Genomic DNA, 17,437 nt, shown 5'->3' with positions numbered 1-17,437 from the left:
TGTGCGGAACATACTGTTCAAGTAAGGAACACCAAAGTCTAGCAAATGAGGTATGTGCACACATTTTGAGGTCTGTACTTACCCAGAAATCCCTCCTTTACCCTGAGGACAGGAGCCAGACCTTTAGATCTGGGAACGCTCCCCTGCTATAAATAACTAGGTCCTCTAACATCATACATTGTTTAAGTCCTGAGTTCAGCATGGTTTCCTTTTTATACTATAACACTCAAAATCCCCCATTCAGCTGGCCAATATCCAGATCTGTTTCAGCACTTTTCTGCATCACTGTGTCACCTTTTTACAGCAGGGGTGGCCGATCAGTATAACAAGGCACAATGTAAAGGAGTCTCTTACCTTCCACTCAGATCTGTCTTGGGTTGACAAAGCACAATGAGAGAGAAGCAGCTGCTTGCTCCCACTCTAACTTTTTAATCTGCTTCTTCTCCTTTTGTAGGGAAGAAGGTCAAGAGTCTCATTTCCAAAGAACTTCCAGAGAATCTCCTATAATCCCCAAGGTTTGGGTGTACTGGCAAGGCAAATGCAAGAGGTATGAAGCCATCCCATCACAACCCCTAGAGAAAAGGAGCTGGCTGGCTTTCCAGTTTGAGGTTAATGGCTGTAACAAACTCCAGTCTCATCTCTAGGTGGTCATTGTGCAGGTTTTTTAAAAATGTTTCTAAAACATAGTTCAGTGTTACAATATCCAGAAGAACATGTTTGCAAGCAGCACGACATCAATTAAAAGGAGATCTTCCTAATGTCCTTATTAGAACAAATCTAATCATGCAACAGAGCTAGAGGTTGCTGTGACTTCATCCATCAGTTTCCAAAAAATCCTTAAAGGTGATAGCATCTGAAGAAATATTTGGAAACAAGCAGCCAGTGAAGATGTCTTTAAATGAGGAGGAAATGCAGATGGATATGGAAATGGGATAGTATAAATCTGTGACTGAACATGGAGCAAGCTTGTTTTCTGCTGCTCCAGAGAACAAGACCCAGAACAATGGATGCAAGCTCCAGGAAAAGAGATTCCATCTCAACATTCGGAAGAACTTCCTGATAGTAAGGGCTGTTCGACAGTGGAACACACTCCTTCCTCTGAGTGTGATGGAGTCTCCTTTCTTGGAGGTCTTTAAACAGAGGCTGGATGGCCATCTGTTACGGATGCTTTGATTGAGAGTTCCTGCATGGCAGAATGGGGTTGGACTGGATGGCCCTTGTGGTCTCTTCCAACTGTACAATTCTATGATTCTGTGATTCAATGCACAATGCATTTCACAAAAGAGAATCTACATACAGGTGAAGGGCTAACATACAGAGAAATATCAAAGATACAGGAAGGAAAGTATTAAATGAAATCAAGAGGGGAATTATCATTAAAAAAATATAGAATGTCATTGGTTCCTCTGCCATCAGCTACATAGGAGATTTTAGCAAGATTTGAAATTGGAAGGTGTACAAGTGAAAAAGACAGAATTAGAGACAACTATATAAAGTGGAAGCAAACATCTAATAGCCAAACTTTATAGAAAGTGATGTTAAAATTAGGTATAGAACAGGAAAGAATTAAAGATAATATCGGGGCCTAAAATACTGGATAAACCTAAGAGGCATCCTGCAGCCGCCTTCAGCTGTGCCAGATCTGGGCTGTGGCAACCACACACTGCGGCCCTGGTCTGGCCTTTCCAGGGCACGATAGCCATGGTGCCATAGATTTAAGACACTCCTTTGGTGCTGCGTCTTGTGCCATGACATTACACACCGTGTGGACGCCATATGGCAACTCTGCGCCCAGGCCGGCCTTTATGGCCGGTCAGCACAGCCCCTTAATCTGCAGAAATAATGCATCTTGATGCCACTTTAACTGCCATGGCTCAATACTATAGAATTCTTATATATGTAGCCTTCTCTGTCAGAGAACTCTCATGCCTCAACAAACTGCTAATACTAGGATACTATAGGATGGAGCCATGTCAGTTTAAGCAGGGACAAACAGCATTAATTCTGCACTGCAGGTGAGCCTTGATGAGCTTTCAGCCTACAAAGCAAGCAAATGCTAGCAATGATGAGTGAGGAAGTGTAGGAACAGAAGCTGTTGATGACAATGGCAATGAGAAAGCACTTAGGAAAGGAATCTACTGAAATATCTTCTTCAATGGTCCTCAAAACCTGGACCTAGCATTTTACTCAAGACCCAGCAAAAGAGTACAGAATATATTGTCTGCTTTTCGATTAAAATGGAGGTTGCTGCTACAGAAGAGTCTCTGCCTTGTATTGTGTACATACCAATCTAGTCATTCTCTTTAGTCAGATCAAGGTCCAAAACACACTGCAGAAATAATCCAGTCTGAAACTGCTTTAATTGCTCTGGCTCAATGCTAGGGAATTCTGGGAACTGTAGTTTTGTGAGACATTTAGCCTTCTCTGTCACAATAAACTACAATGTGCTCTGGTGCCACAATAAATTACAATTCCCAATATTCCCTAGAACTGCGCCAGGGCAGTTAAAGTGGTCTCAAGCTATATTATTTCTGCAGCGTGTTTTGGAATATATATAGCAGGGCCTCTGATGCATAGTTTACATAGACAGCTGCCTTATGATCAATATCTCAGTATTCCAGACACTGATAAGCAATAGTTGTGACGTGCTGACTACAATCCAGCCAATCAGGTGCTGGCTTGAGAATTTGACGATTCCCTTTGGCAGTTGGGTTGAGTTAGTTGGGTTTAGGATGTTGAGAGAGGCAGTTGGGATTGGGCAGTTGAGGGAACAGTTGAGTCCAAGAGAGGACTGGGTTCCATGAGTTCCTGAGGGAAGAGTCAATTAGGGCTTGGGATCTGAAGAGTGACGGTTCCAGGGATAGAGAAAGATGGTTAGGGGTAGAGTCTGAGGGGGAAAGGGCTCCCTACCATTATACAGCCAGGGCTCTAGGAAAGGGAGTGGGTGGAGTATAATATCCTGCGGGATAGTGTTAGCTTTGGGGACTGTTAGTTCTAAGTTTAAGAGAGGAACTAAGGTGCGTTACAGACTGCCCAGAAGGGGCAGTCTCACGCCGCTGCCAGTTGCTCCGTGAGGGAGCCGCAGCAGTCAAATCGCGCGGCTCCCTCACAGAGCAAAAAGAAGCCCCCAAATGGCGCTTCTTCTTCCGCCCCAGATGTGACACCGCAAGGGGCTACTCGCCCACTCATGGCATCACATACAGGGCACGACGTGCGGATGCTATGCATCCAGTACGCCACCATCTTTACGCCCTCATCACGTTTTAGGGATGAGGCCGGTATGGACGCTAGGTCCTCGGCCAACCCCTAGCACGTGATGGGGGCGCCGTAAAGGCCCGTGTGTAACGGGCCCTCATAAATGGAGTGAGTGAATCTTAAGTAAACGAAACTGGTGATTTAGATGAAGATTTATAAACCCAACGGTAACAGTAACGAAGTAGAGAGTACAAATGCAACAAAGCAACATGTGCCTGACCTAACAGCTGTTTAATGCCATTTAGTTCAAGTTGTATCTGTTCAACCCTTTGTTCAATAAAGTTCATATTTTGTTTTATCTAAAGGCTTGTCTGACATATATCTTATATCCACGCTACTATATTATATAATACCGTGAGCCTGCTACATAAGAAAGGAGGTTGGTTACATAAATTGGTTGGCAGCGGGGTGGGATTAGAAAACCCCATAGGACTGCCATAAGGTGAAGGAGTGTTGTCGTTACAGTAGTTTCTTGGGATTTCATATGGGAACCTCTGTCCAGGCTTGGAGGACATCCTGGGGATTGAATGTTGAACCTTCGAGCTACAGACTTCCACAGTTCAGAGTACCAAATGACCCAAATTTCATTCCAAATAAACATTTGATTTCTGGGGAAGTTTTTCATGTGTTAATGGTCATTGACCTTCCCAAGAAATGGTCTGTTAGGGAACTCTAATTGTTTAAAAGAGGATGTTTGCCAAAGCTAGAAGCCAAAGTCATTTAGCTACACAGTATAACACTGTGGGCTACTGCCAATTCACTTGTCAAGCAGGAAGAGACAGGCTGCAGATGGGATTGTCTTGGGAATCACTGCATTTAGAGGGTTGCAGAATTGTTGTTGTCAACTGACTTCAAGTTGACCCCAACTCATGGCAATTAAAATGCAGTTTTTAATGCATTTCTGTAATGTGCACATTTACTTGTGCATTTTAGCTAATGTATGCCTTTCTCCTTACCTTCTAAACCATATTTATGTGGATTTTTGAAAAATGTGTTTAAGTTGCCTGCATTGTTTGGTCTGTGCTAATTTTATTTTAACAAAACACCACACATCTTGCAAATGTGTGAATTGTTGTGGGGAGTGCCATGATGAGTTCTTGCACATCACCATAACAGCAACTACATTTTTCTAAAGGCCAAGAGTGTCCCCACTTCTTCCACAAGGTTTTCAAAGAGTCAGGTCAGTTGATTTATTGTGATGTTTGGCTGTGGCCTTTTTCCCAATAATAATCCAGAATCTTTGGTGTTTTGGGAGTTTCCGTGGAATTTAATTGGGGTGGGAGGACTTGGACTCCTATCCTTCTCCCTATAAAAGAGAAAGAGAAACTGATAAAGGAGGAGGCAAGGCTGAGCTCTTGCTACTTCTTTATCAAGCCAAGAACATCTGCTGAAGGTCTGAAGGTAAGAGTCTCTTCTGGACTGTGCTTATCAGAATTTAGAGAACTGGATTTTTATTACATACCTCAGAATTATCTGGCTATGATATCTTGCAAATTGGGATCTTGCAAATTGCAAGAGGGATCTTGCTAATTGCAATCTAAAAATTAACTTTTTCCTAGTCTGCTAGTAACAATGGTCAGCTGAAACTACTATACCCACATGTCAAGAGTAGATAATACTAAAGGATCAACCAAGGAACTATGGCCCTAAACAGACTGGCACTTTGTGCTGGCCTGGGGCCAAACGTAGGGCTAGATAGGGCTGGGTATCCACACATGCCCAGCCCTATCTTCACCGCCTGTGCACCATCTTGGTGCACATCTGTCCATATGGGGAGTGCCATGATGCCACACAGGTGTCAGAACGCCCAAATGGCACTCTGTGGAAGGGGCGTCATCATGGAACATGAGTGCCATTATGGTGCCCCTTCAAAGAAGCTGCCTAGAGCGGCTTCTTTTTAGGGAGCGGGTCGGTGCTGCAGTGTATGGCTGCTGTGGCACCGACCAGGGACAAAGACGGGCAGCTTTTAGTCACCCATCTGTATACCCCTATCTCATTAAAGGAAGTAGATGGGAAAAGTACTTTTTGAAGCTCAGCTCCAAGGATTACCAAGGTAGTATGGCCACACTTGCACCATCTACTCTCTCCTACTTTGTTCTCTATACTGTCCTCTTTGCAATAAATATGTTCTCTTCCTTCTGCTGCCCTTTTGATTCAAGTAGAGTATGCTTTAAAAGCCATAGCTGGCAGATGGATCTTTTCTTTCATACTTTAGCTAGAGATCAGGAAACTTACATGAGGCTTGGGAGGTTTCAATCCTTTGTGACTCCCTCTCTGTGGTCCCAGTCCAGATTGCAGGAATATGGCTGAAATGTCTATTTCCAATAAGTATGACATTAGTTTCAATGGCTCATTTCATAAAAATTGCATGAATAGAAAGCCTCAAGAGACCATAAGTGTAAGGGAGCAAAGGGTTACGGTCTCCTTAGTGCTGCACCCTGGCATTGGTCCTGATCTGCACTTATGATTTTTGAATGTCAGACTGGTCACTGAATAATTACAGAGCTTATCAGCCAAAACTTAGCTGATTTAGGAGAGTCCATTTTTGGGCAAGCAAGTTAAGTGACCTCTCAGAACTTGAGTTTGGGAGAGCTTGGGAGAGTTACTTTTTTGACTTGCAGTTCACAGAATCCCTCAATCAATATGGTGTTGAAGTCACCAAAAGCATCTTTTCTAGTTCCTATGAACACTGTGAAATAATTAGCTTGCTGAGAAGCTCTTGAGAAGTTGATTAAGGGAGCATCAGTTCTCCTGGAAATGAAGTTTGACCACAGTTTCTGTACTCCACAAGTCACCGCCATTCCCTTATGCTTACACCAGATAATGATGGCATCATCTCTGTGTATGATCATAACTCCTGTTTCTAGGTCCCCCTTCCTATTTGCTTGTAACTGCTTTTCTAAACCTTTAGCAGCAACTTCAGCTTTAACCACCTGTCTTGTCCCTTCTCCTTTCTCTTGTTCAGAAATACTGCATCCTTGAAGTCTGGCACCAGGCCCTTATTCTTTCCCTGTAGAATATTGGCTTACTGGACACCATTAGTCAATTTTTTCTAGTGCAAGAACGTAATCTGGCTCAATAGTAGAGCATAGCCCTGGTAGCAGCCAGCATGGCAAGTCATTACAGTGGTTTTGGTCCAAAACAGTACTCAAAATGCCAGCAGATGAGATGTGAGACTACTATTCTACCCTTTAGAGTGCTGCAGGAGTCCAGCTTGTGTCCCATTTTCTTTAAATCTACATGGAACATGGTGAAATCACCAGGAGATTTTGAATTATAAGCCAGCATGGTGTAGTGGTTTGAGCACTGGACTGTCTCTGGAGATCAGGGTTTGATTCCCCATTCCCCAAACCTACTAGGTGACCTTGGGCAAACCATATGCTCTCAGCCTCAGAGGAAGACAGTGACAAACCTCTGAATAAATCTTGCCAACAAAACACCATGGCCTTAGGTCACTATAAGTTGGAAATGACTTGAAGGCACACAACACCACCAACAGTATGCTTCCTCTTACAGACAAAGTCTTAAATCCAACTAGACTAAATCTTCTGAATCAACTGAAGGTACACAAGTGTTGGCTCAGCAAGCTCCTACTAATTCTCTGTTTAGCAGTAACTATTGGATTTATCTACAAATGAATGAATAAACCAAGGATCATTATTTCAGTCTTTCTTTCTTGTTTGTAGACATGATCGTGCGGTGGATCTTCTTCCTTTTGGCTGGTTTGATGCTACTAAGTGGTGAGTAGGTTGCACCGATTGATAGTGCCACTTGCCTCTTCATTTTCAAGATGGCTAACCAGTGAGCATGTGGCAGGTGTAGAGATTCTTCTTATGTTACTCAACTGGAAAAAGAGGAGTGTTAGCAGACCCCTGATATTCATGCAGGAGAGGCATGAATCATCTCTCTAGTCTCCATCCCACTTGTTTCATCTCTACCAGGTCCCTAGTGAGCATTTTCAGCCCAGGGGGCCTGTTGCCACAGTTATCCAGACTATTTGAAATGGGGGAGAGTTTGCATAGCTACTTTAAAGCTTCAGCTAAAAGTCTTGGCAGATTTGCCACCACACTGACAAAGAAGCCATTGTCCCCCACTGTATGTAGTATATCACTCTCCATCCCTTTCATAAGAACCCCATCTTTGTTCTCTTTCTCCTCGTTTCTAGGTTGTTGTGCACGATCTCGTGGGAAGAAATTTGTGACAGCATTTCTGCTTAACATCTGGGAAAGCCAACCCAATGCTAGGTTTGAGCTGCTTATCACTGGATATCGCCCTGCAACCACTGTCACAGTGATGGCGAAAAATCCCAGCTTTGAAAAAACCATTTCTGTCACTGTGGGGCAGACAGTCTCCATTGAGCTTCCAGCCACCCTTGAAATGCTGAGAACTGACATCTTTAACAAAACTGTGATGGTCGAAGCTAACAAAGACATCTCAGTATTTGCCCGCAACTCCAAGGACTACTCCATTGGTGCCACGGTTGTGTACCCAGTCCAGCAGCTGGGCATGGTGTATTATGTGGTGACACCTGCTGGTGATCTACCAAACACTTTCAAGGAGCTTGCAGTTATATCCTATCAAACTCCCACCAGGGTTACTATTCATCTGACAGGAACTGTGGCATTCAAAGGACACATTTATCCTCGGGGCAGCACACTTGTTGTTAACCTCCAAGCCTTTCAAGCAATCCAGATCCAAAGTTCAGATGATTTATCTGGCTCCTGGGTTGAATCCAAGAAACCCGTGGCTGTCTTGACTGGACACAGTTGTGCTCAGAAAAACACAGCCTGTGACCATGTTGTGGAACAACTTCTTCCCGTTTCCAGCTGGGGCACCACTTTCATTGTCCCTCCTCTGTCTTTCCAGAGCAAATATGACATTGTATATATTGTTGCTTCCCAAAGCACTTTGCTCAAGTACCAATCTGGCCTCAAAGAAGATTCCCATAACATGGTGGCTGGGCAAGTTATCCAACTTAAAATACAGTATCCTGAGCCACTTTATCTCTCTGCCAGTGCTGGAATCCAGGTTCTTTTTTTCTTCACGGGTGCAACAAATGGAAATAGATCTTATGAGCAACTAATACCTCTGTTAGCTGATGCCCCAAAGGAAAGTAGACTCTATGATCCATTCCTTGTCAATATACCAGACTTAACCGATTATTGTAGACTGTTCCACATTGACAGAATGAGTCAGACTGATAACTATGCTGTCGTCATAGCTAATTCTTCAGAAACCAGCCAGTTCAAATTGGCAAAGAAAGCCATTGAAAATATCCATTGGAGGCCAGTTCCTGGCACAGAATATTCTTGGGCTGAATACCTCATAGGTACTGAAATGAATACTTTGTCTACAGAGCACTCCACCACTCCTTTTGGGCTCCTCATCCTTGGAGGCTTGTACCGCAATGGCTATGGCTCTGTGGCTCTTTGTTCTTGCAGTAAGTGCTCTGATTTTTATATGCAGATAAGATGTGTGACTAAAGGCACCAGATCCCATCTGATCTTGAAAGCCAAGCAGGATCAGCACTGTTTAGTACTTAGATGGAATACTAGGTGCTGTAGGCTATATTTCAGAGGAAAGAACTGAGTACCCAGATTGTTGTTGGCAAATTAGCTTACACTTGTAAACCGCTTAGACACTGCTTAGGCGGTATGAAGCAGGATATAAATGAAGCTTGTTTGTGTTACATATTCCTTACCGAAGAAAATCCTATGAAATTCATGAGGTTTCCATAAGTCAACAGGCAACTTGAAGGCACACGTACATAAACACGGATTGCTTGCAATGAAGGAATAATTCAACAACAAAGTACTTCACAGTTCTGTCAACTGGACTGGGAGATTATTTTTAAATGCAGCATTCTTAATGACCATATTATGAGTGTTATATGGTTTGTTGAAATCTGGCTTGTGATTTCCAAACCCACCTCTGCCAACATGTTTTTTTGACCAGTCCAATACCATAGTTCAAACTCATGGCTTGTTGTTGGCTTGCACACTCTGGCTTGATTGAAACATGGCTTATCATGGCAATTGAACCTGCTAGCATAGCTTGTCTTGGCTTCTTTCCATAGAAGTCTACTCTGAAACAGGAAACAAACCAGAGACACACAAGAGAGAAATCATGGTTTGTTATTCATGATCTGAGCAACGCAGTGTGGTCAATACAGCCATGGTTTATTGGTATTTGCAAACATTCCTGTATTAAATTCATATGGTGCCATTTCATAATATAGAAATGCATGGCTTCTATAAAGTACAACTTCATCCATAATATGATGGTCCTCACTCTTTAAATCTAGATTAACATCAAGTTGTTGTTGTTGTTGTTGTTGTTGTTGTTGTTGTTGTTGTGTCTTCAAGTCATTTCTGACTTGGCCACCCTATGACTGGTGTTTCTTGGCAAGATTTGTTCAGAAGGGGGTTGCCTTGCCTTCTCTTGAGGCTGAGAGAGTGTGACTTGCCTAAGGTCACCAGTGGGTTTCAATGTCTGAACCTCAGTCACCTAGAGTCCCAGTCTAATGCTCAAACCAACTGGCTAGCACATTAGTTCATTCAATGATCTCACGGAAGAACTTCTTGCACTTCCCAAGCCTTGCCTCAGAAATCTACACATTTATCCGATTTGTCATGTGCTTAGAAAAAATAAAATATCCATAAACCTAAGTGCATACTTAAAAGGGAAAAATACTAAAATGTGTTCAGTTGGAGAATATGCATAAACATGCTTTGTCAGTGGGTAAGAAAGAATTTAAAAGGGAAATGTACAGAAAGTGCTTGCAAATTTCTAGGGTGAATAATCAAAGTCTCACAGCCTGGTACAAAGAAAGGATGGAATGAGAATGTAGGCAGGATTCAAAGCAATGCAGAGAAAATGAGACTTTTCTTACTTCTGTAATCTTAAACTCTGATTAAGGTTTGATATCCTGCTGATGGTGCTGAGTTTGATCATCCCTACTTAATATCTGGGAATGTTCAGGGATTGTGGACTTAATCTCAATTAAAACTATTGTTAAAATGAAAAGTCTGTATGTTTGTAAAGGAGGTACAGATTTCATTGTATCTCTCTTGCTTCTTTTTAGAATCTGTGCCAGGTTCTTCTGCCAAGAAGCTAAAAGGTAAGGTGCAATTAAACTGAAACCCTGCATGTAAAAATGCTTACAAGTTTTCTTGTCATCATCGGCAAAGGATGTCTCAGCATGAGATCCAATAGAGGTGGTTCACAAAGCATCACAATCATACTACCCTGCCTGTGTACTGAACTGCACTGCTGTGGAACAGATTGTGCAGCTCACGTTACTCTGGTGTGCATTCTCAATGCTCAGTGGTCAATGCTGAGTGATGTGGGAAGCTAGTATTTCCCCCCTAATGTGCTGAAGGACTGCTGTCATTTTTGTACTAATTGGCTACAACTGTTTCTTTCTTATCTAGAACCTCTCAATGGACTGGCAGCTAGTGGCTTGTGAATCAGCACCAGTTCAGAGCCATCAGCACCAGTCCTGGCCGCCAAGCTCTTGCAATATAGTGCCACTCTGAGTAGCACTGTAGTAGGAGACAAATCTATGTAGTGCCTGAAAAAGCACAGCCATTTGTTGCAGTGACTACACTGGCAGAATTCTGCTTGCACTAGGGATGGAAGGAATAGTCAAAAGCATTTCATCAATGGACAAAAAGAGAGAGGAAGAGAAGTCCACCAGAATGAAAATCTTCACAGTTTGGGATTTCTTTTTCTGTGGATGAAAATCCATCTATGCATGTTTTTTTGCATAGAGAACGTGATTTTCTGCTTAGAAAAACAAGAGGCCCAGAAAGTGACAAAACATAACCAGACACTCCTTTTTCAGTTTTTTCCCAGCATTTCCAGGCCTGGCATGGTCCATGTTGGCTCCAGGGCCAAAACAGTGCCCCCCATAAGGTACCCATGCCTGGTATATAGGATTTCCATTAGTCTTAATATATGACCATTTGATCTCCAGTGGTCTTTTATCATTTATAGTAGATTTCTGTTGTACATTTAAAGCATCTGCTTGCTGTGTTTTGACATCAGAAGGTGCTCTGTGACTATGATTTCTGAACTTGATCATCTCTTATGGCTGTAACCCTGCATGACTCAACATAGCATAGTATTTCCTAACATAGAACTATGCTACATTGAGCCATTTCTCACTGCCATGTCAGCCATGCTCTGAAGGAAAGTGAGGGGGTTGGCATGTGGCTATGTCCCTGTTGTCAGCGGTAAAGTCATACTTAGGTTAACTTCTACTTGCATACTGTATACCACTAAAAGGATGTCAGCCTATGTGTAAGAAGTGGGAATTATACCATATTTAAGACCCAACTTTCTTTACCCAACTTTATTCTGCTGACTAGGTGCATCCCAGTATACCTGATGGGTGTTTAAATCTTTAATAGCTCTGATAAGCCAATTTCTTGTTCTTGTTTTAGGGTCAACATCAACCTTTTCTCCCTTGAAGCCAAAAGGTAAGATGATGGGATGGTATAGTGGGGTGTCTTTGGGGTGAGTCATTCCATCAAACCATGTTTACATTCAGTGTTTATAATATGGGTGGGAACTCCTTTCATCCAGAAGGCCAATGTCAGTTTCAAAGGCATTGGAAACAGCACTGGGGGGAAAACCACAACAGTGAAAGAAATATATCCTGTTCCAGAGCTGCTGCTGTATCCTTATGGGACAGAACAGGGTGACACAAGAAACCCCAAGTCGGATGATGCAACATCTCCAGAGATCTCCACAGCAGTGCCTTTCCCCTTCTACGGCAAGAAGCACCATTCTCTCTATGTATGTAGTCCCTTGTCCAAATGAACCGCATCTCCATGGTTGCTTCAGCCCAAAGCCAATTGCTAATGTGCTAGATACATTGAATCAATGGGAATTTGGTAAATCAACACTCATGTAAATTCCAGTGGATCAACAGGCCTACTCTAGTTGAGATTAACAAGCAGCTCTAGGTCCTAGACTGCTATTTTTTAAAATCTTTCATGACCTTTGATTTCTATGGATTTTGGAGACCCAACATTTTATGTGCCCTTCCCATTGGTCTTCCTGAAACCACTCTTCCCACTCTTGGGCAGTCAAAATACAACAACAAATAAATAGTTAACTAACAGTTTGCTGCTCTTTCATACCACCAGATATCTTCTGCCTAAAACACCTCTTTTACTCTCTTTAATAGCAGGTTCACCCTTCATTGCATTGATGAAGCCATTTATTTATTGTCCATTGCATCACCTGCAATCTCTGTTTTACATGTATCTTATAGTAAGAGGAAAGAATAGTAGTTATCACTCTGTATTTCATCTGAAGAAGTGGGTTTACATGCACGAAAGCTCATGCTAAAATAAAAAAAAAAGTTAGTCTTAAAGGTGTTGCTATATTCCTCCCCCTCCTTCCTCCTTTTATTTTAGCTTTTTGGAGTCATTCTGGACTGCTGGGTGTTTGTTTTGTTTTTTCATAATCTTTCTCTCTTTGGCAATTGATTCACAGCAATTCTGCTAAATTTACCTCTCTCTTTTCCCCACTTTGGGCCATCTCCTTTCTTTTTGGCCTCTTTCTGCAGGTGGATAACAATGGTGTGATCTCCTTTGGCATGACGGTCCCAGAGTTTGTACAAACACCTGACCCTTTACCCCTGGATGAGGGGCCACCCCTTGTTGCTCCATTTTGGGGAGATGTCTACAATCCAATCAGTGGGGATGTCTTCTGGAGGCAGACCCAGGACCCCAAAATCCTTCAACGCTGCAGTGCAGAAATCAGCCATTACTACCCTGAGATCTCTTTCACACCCACCTGGGCTTTCCTTGCTACTTGGGACCGAGTTGCCTATTTTGGATCTAAATCAAAAAAAGTAAGTCTCTGATTGCCTTGAACCCTGTAGTACCTTTGCAGATTTCTCCTGAACACATGGGAGCTACTTGACTCTGAGCAAAATGTAGAAACATTAATTTTGGAGACTACAGCTGTCAATGGCCAGAGCAATAGAGCTGCTCCAAGAAAGGACCTTGCAGAAGGGCAGTACTAGGTATAATTCCATTTGATTGGGTGGGATATAAATAAATCCTTATTATTATTATTATTATTATTATTATTATTATTATTATTTGGGTGTTACAACAGTGTGGGTGCTGGCTTCCCTTGCCATCACTCTCAAACCTGGAATAAATATAGTTCATCAACAAGATTCCAGCTTCTGTGCCAACCTTTTCCAGGTGTGCACCCTCCAGGTGTTTTGGATTATATGGTGCAGTACAGACCGCTGAAAAACGGTGGCCTGTCAGCGCCTGTTTTTCCACCGAAGGGAAGCTGCAGCCACCAAACCGCCCAGCTTCCCTCCGGTGGAAAAGCGGGTTCTTTTAAAGCTGCAGGGGCGGTGTAATGAGTGAGCCATTGGCACACCTGTTATGTAACGGCCATGCAGTGCCATGCGGATGCCACACGGTGCTAACATAACAATGGTGGGGCCCATGTATACAGGGCATCACCATTATTATGCCGCTGCCATGTGCTCGGGTTATGGGGCGTGTGGGCGCTCCACCCCGAGGCAACCCTAGCATGTGACGAGGATGTCACTAACATGACTGGCTGGGAAAAAAATGACAAAGCCAAAAGCAGTAGGAAAAGTGGAAGACCACATCACAAGTGAATAGATACAGTCAAGGGAGCCATAGCCCTGAGTCTGAAAGACCTGAGCATGGCAGCTGATGAAAGGGGCTCTTGGAGCTCTCTTATTCATAGAGTTGCCATATGTCAGGGTCAGCCTGACTACAACCTTTGCTGAGGCTTTGGGTGGGATGGGGTGGGGAATGTGCTGTCATTGCCCTCACATGATGATCCTCATTATTTCCACTATGGAGCTGGTGTGTCACTCTGTATGCAAGAAAACCTACTTGTTTTGTGATTTCTTCTCACTTTCCCCTCCTGTTACAGGTCAATACCTTTCAGGTTATCTTGACCACAAATGGGGAATTATCCTTCATCATACTGAACTATGCAGACATTCAGTGGACCACAGGGACATGGAGCAATGGGGATGCTAAGACGGGCCTTGGAGGAATCCCAGCACAGGTATCTCTGAGTAGAATTGGCACCATATAGTAGTTATCATTCTGGATCAAAGGATGCACAAATAAATAAATAAATAAATAAATAGTTGGCCTAGATCCAGTTACCAGCCCCAGGTCAATAGAATCACTCAACCAATTGCTGAATGGTAAATTGATAACTATTGTATGCATCCCATTCATTCAATTGGTGTACTTTGCTAGAAATTAGATTTCTATTTAGGCTTGTGTTTCTTATTCTGTAGTAGTGTGAAAGTGCTAATGGCTTTCATACAGCATATAACAAAAGCTTGGGGAAGTTTTCCCCCGACTAACCTTCCAGAATATTCCAGCCACAATAGGTGCTGTGCATGCTCTCTGGAGAATTCTGGGAGATATAGTTCAAAAGTACTTCTTCCAAGCTCTGTTCATAACTCTACTCAACTCTCCCCCAACCTGGTACACTTCAAATGCATTATGGTAGAAACCCCATAATCCAGTCACTCCAGTCAGAAGCATGTCAGAACCCTGCTGTCTTCACACTCTGTTCCCAAAGAGGGCTGTCCACACAGGGGCCAACCAGCACAACCAGGAGTCGGTTTATTTTGGCTCCTTTTTGTTGTGATTCTAAGGACTGGACCGCGGGCCATGGCCTGGCTTCCAGCTGCTTTGGAAGCATGTGTCACCTAATCTGCATGCCTCCAAAGTGGCCAGAAGCCACTTTAATTGTCTCACATATTTCACCCCAGTGTTGTGTGACAGATATTTTCAAATGCACTATTGAACTATTGTTGTTGCTGTATGCCTTCCAATTGTTTCTGACGTATGGCGACCTTAATATGAACCTATCATGGGCTTTTCATAGCAAGATTTGTTCAAAGGAGGTTTGCCATTGCTTTCCTCTGAGGCTGAGAGCATGTGACTTACCCAAAGTCGCCCAGTGGGTTTCATGGCATAGCGAGGAATTGAACTCTGGTCTACAGAGTAGTAATCCAACACTCAAACCGCTATGCCATGTTGGCTCTACTTTCACAAACTTTTATGGTGGTTTAAAAGCTATGTGTGATAAAGTCCTTTGTCCTTTGTTTCCATTCGTTTCCAACTTTTTGGCATCTTGACCACTCTCTGGTGTTGCCTGGCCACATGTGTCCCAGTTTTCAGCTGCAAAATGTTGGAGGGTTTGCACAAGGTAGGAAAGCCTACATCTACAAACTGTCCTGAATCACCCTGATAATTAAAAAACTAAAAACAGATTGAAGATTACACACTGCACACATCCACACAGAAATCCAAAGCATGTACTATCCTGAATGCTTTGCTGTGTTGCAAAAATTCATTTCCCGTTTTGTCTCTTCCCCAGGCTGGATTCGACAATGGAGACAAAATAAATTACTACATCATGCCTGGTTCCCGTACCGCTGATATTCTCAATATTACGAAAACAAGCAATGTGAATTACCCGGGTCGCTGGGTATTCAAAGTGGATGAATATGTGACTGACAGCACCATGGACTGTTTCTTGTGAGAACAGAGAGGAGTAGATCAGATCAAACTATTAGTTCTTTGCTAAAACAACTTAGAGCCTTCCGGATTTTGTTGGACTGTACCTCCCATCAGACCTAGCCAGTTGGAAACTAATCCAAACAGAAACTGGGATGTCACACTTCTTCCATGTTCCTGCATGTCTTTCATGAAATAAATGTGTATTTTTGTTTTTATTTTTTGTAACTCAGCAGTAGTTTTTGGCTGCTCCCAATTCCCTCCTTTTATTTCCAACAAATCAATCTTTAAACAAGGTTAAGCTGAAGTATCTGGGTTTTTGAACCTGCTGTATTCTCTCATTGGACCCCACCACCAATTTCTCCATTGGAATTAATTAAATACATTTTGGAATACTCTTTAATCTGTCCATTTAATTTCCCTTTTGTCTCATTCCTTCTTTTGCCCAGTTCAGACAGTGATCCATTTCTCCCTTGAATATTTGCAAAACTGCCACATGGATGTTCATAAGCCAAAGGATCTGAGGATCTAAGGACAGGGAGCTCCATCAGTCCATTGTTAGAAAGCTAGTCCAGAAACGGTGAAGGTTCAAGATCATAGTGTCTCTATCTAGGAATATTTGCCCCACCAAAATCTCTCCAAGAACTATAGAGCTAAATTCAATTGAAAATCCCAGCTAAAGTTGACCCGCTAAATCAAATGGACCTTGGTGAGTAAATAATTATGCAAGTCTCAAGGTAATCCTATGTGGATTTACCATTAGATTTGAAACTGTTTTCTTTCATTAGCTGCAAGAGTATTATTGTATCATATTACGATACCACTGCTTTATGATGGATGATGGCTTAAGCATTTCATTATTATTATTATTATTATTATTATTATTTCATTATATGCATTCTTAGTAAAAAGTGCATTTTGAAGCTCTGAATTCTAGTAGCACGCAACACAAAATTTAATTGGCATTTGCACAGGGTTCAAAATACAAACACAACCCTGGTGATCAATGGGGTGATAGATGTCGCAGCCAGATCGCCCTCACATCCAAGAGATATACTAATCCACCTTTTGCAGACCAAGTGCCCAAACTGCAACCCAAATCCCACTTATTTATCGCAAAGTGCCACATCCCTCTGGCTTTCTAGTAATGAACTCTGGCAAACTCTGTGCTGGGGCAACATCATGCATGCCCACAGAGAAGGCTCTGAGTGCCACATCTGGCACGCGTGCCATAGGTTCGCCAACACAGGTTTAAGATGATACTAACATAGCAACTCTACCAGCACCAACTGAAAGCTAGCCCAGGCACAGAATGTTAGGAAAATAATGGAGAGGGGAGTCAAACCTGGAAGGGATCAAGGGCCCTGTCACACTACATACTTATAGGGCTGTGATTCCACTTTAACTGTTATGCTAACATCCTATGGAATCTAGATTTGCAATTTGGGGGAAGGATTTTAGAATGCTCAGCCAGAGATCTTCTGTTCTTCACCAATCTATGAAGCCTAGGATTATATAGATGTTGTCATGGAAATTAAAGTGCAACCATAGTACTATGATTATGTGGTGTGAAAGGGCCCCTAAAGTCCAGTTCTGATTTCATTTTTGTGATTGTGGGAATT

At 42.6% G+C, this 17,437-nt stretch overlaps 1 protein-coding gene across 1 annotated transcript; it reads left to right on the top strand.

Moving 5' to 3' along the window:
- The first annotated feature begins 4,595 nt into the window (after positions 1 to 4,595).
- On the top strand, positions 4,596 to 16,256 carry LOC149304885 (peptidylaminoacyl-L/D-isomerase-like). Its single transcript, XM_089478550.1, has 9 exons — positions 4,596 to 4,656; positions 6,942 to 6,995; positions 7,421 to 8,695; positions 10,340 to 10,375; positions 11,703 to 11,738; positions 11,927 to 12,057; positions 12,836 to 13,123; positions 14,203 to 14,340; positions 15,676 to 16,256. Exons 2-9 carry the CDS (start codon positions 6,944 to 6,946, stop codon positions 15,838 to 15,840), a joined length of 2,121 nt encoding a protein of 706 aa, XP_089334676.1. The 5' UTR covers positions 4,596 to 4,656; positions 6,942 to 6,943; the 3' UTR covers positions 15,841 to 16,256.
- Positions 16,257 to 17,437: the final 1,181 nt, after the last annotated feature.

Source organism: Sceloporus occidentalis, unplaced genomic scaffold, assembly GCF_023333645.1.
Source record: "Sceloporus occidentalis isolate IW3139 unplaced genomic scaffold, rSceOcc1.0.p SCAF_13, whole genome shotgun sequence".
NCBI lineage: Eukaryota > Metazoa > Chordata > Lepidosauria > Squamata > Phrynosomatidae > Sceloporus > Sceloporus occidentalis.
This window is presented reverse-complemented; position numbering and strand designations above follow the sequence as displayed.

Excerpts from the sequence above, each read along its gene's own strand:
- LOC149304885 (XM_089478550.1), top strand. The coding sequence starts at position 6,944 with ATGATCGTGCGGTGGATCTTCTTCCTTTTGGCTGGTTTGATGCTACTA. Across the intron at positions 8,696-10,339 it reads TGTGGCTCTTTGTTCTTGCA|AATCTGTGCCAGGTTCTTCT; the intron begins GTAAGTGCTCTG and ends GCTTCTTTTTAG. Across the intron at positions 11,739-11,926 it reads TTCTCCCTTGAAGCCAAAAG|AGCTGCTGCTGTATCCTTAT; the intron begins GTAAGATGATGG and ends ATCCTGTTCCAG.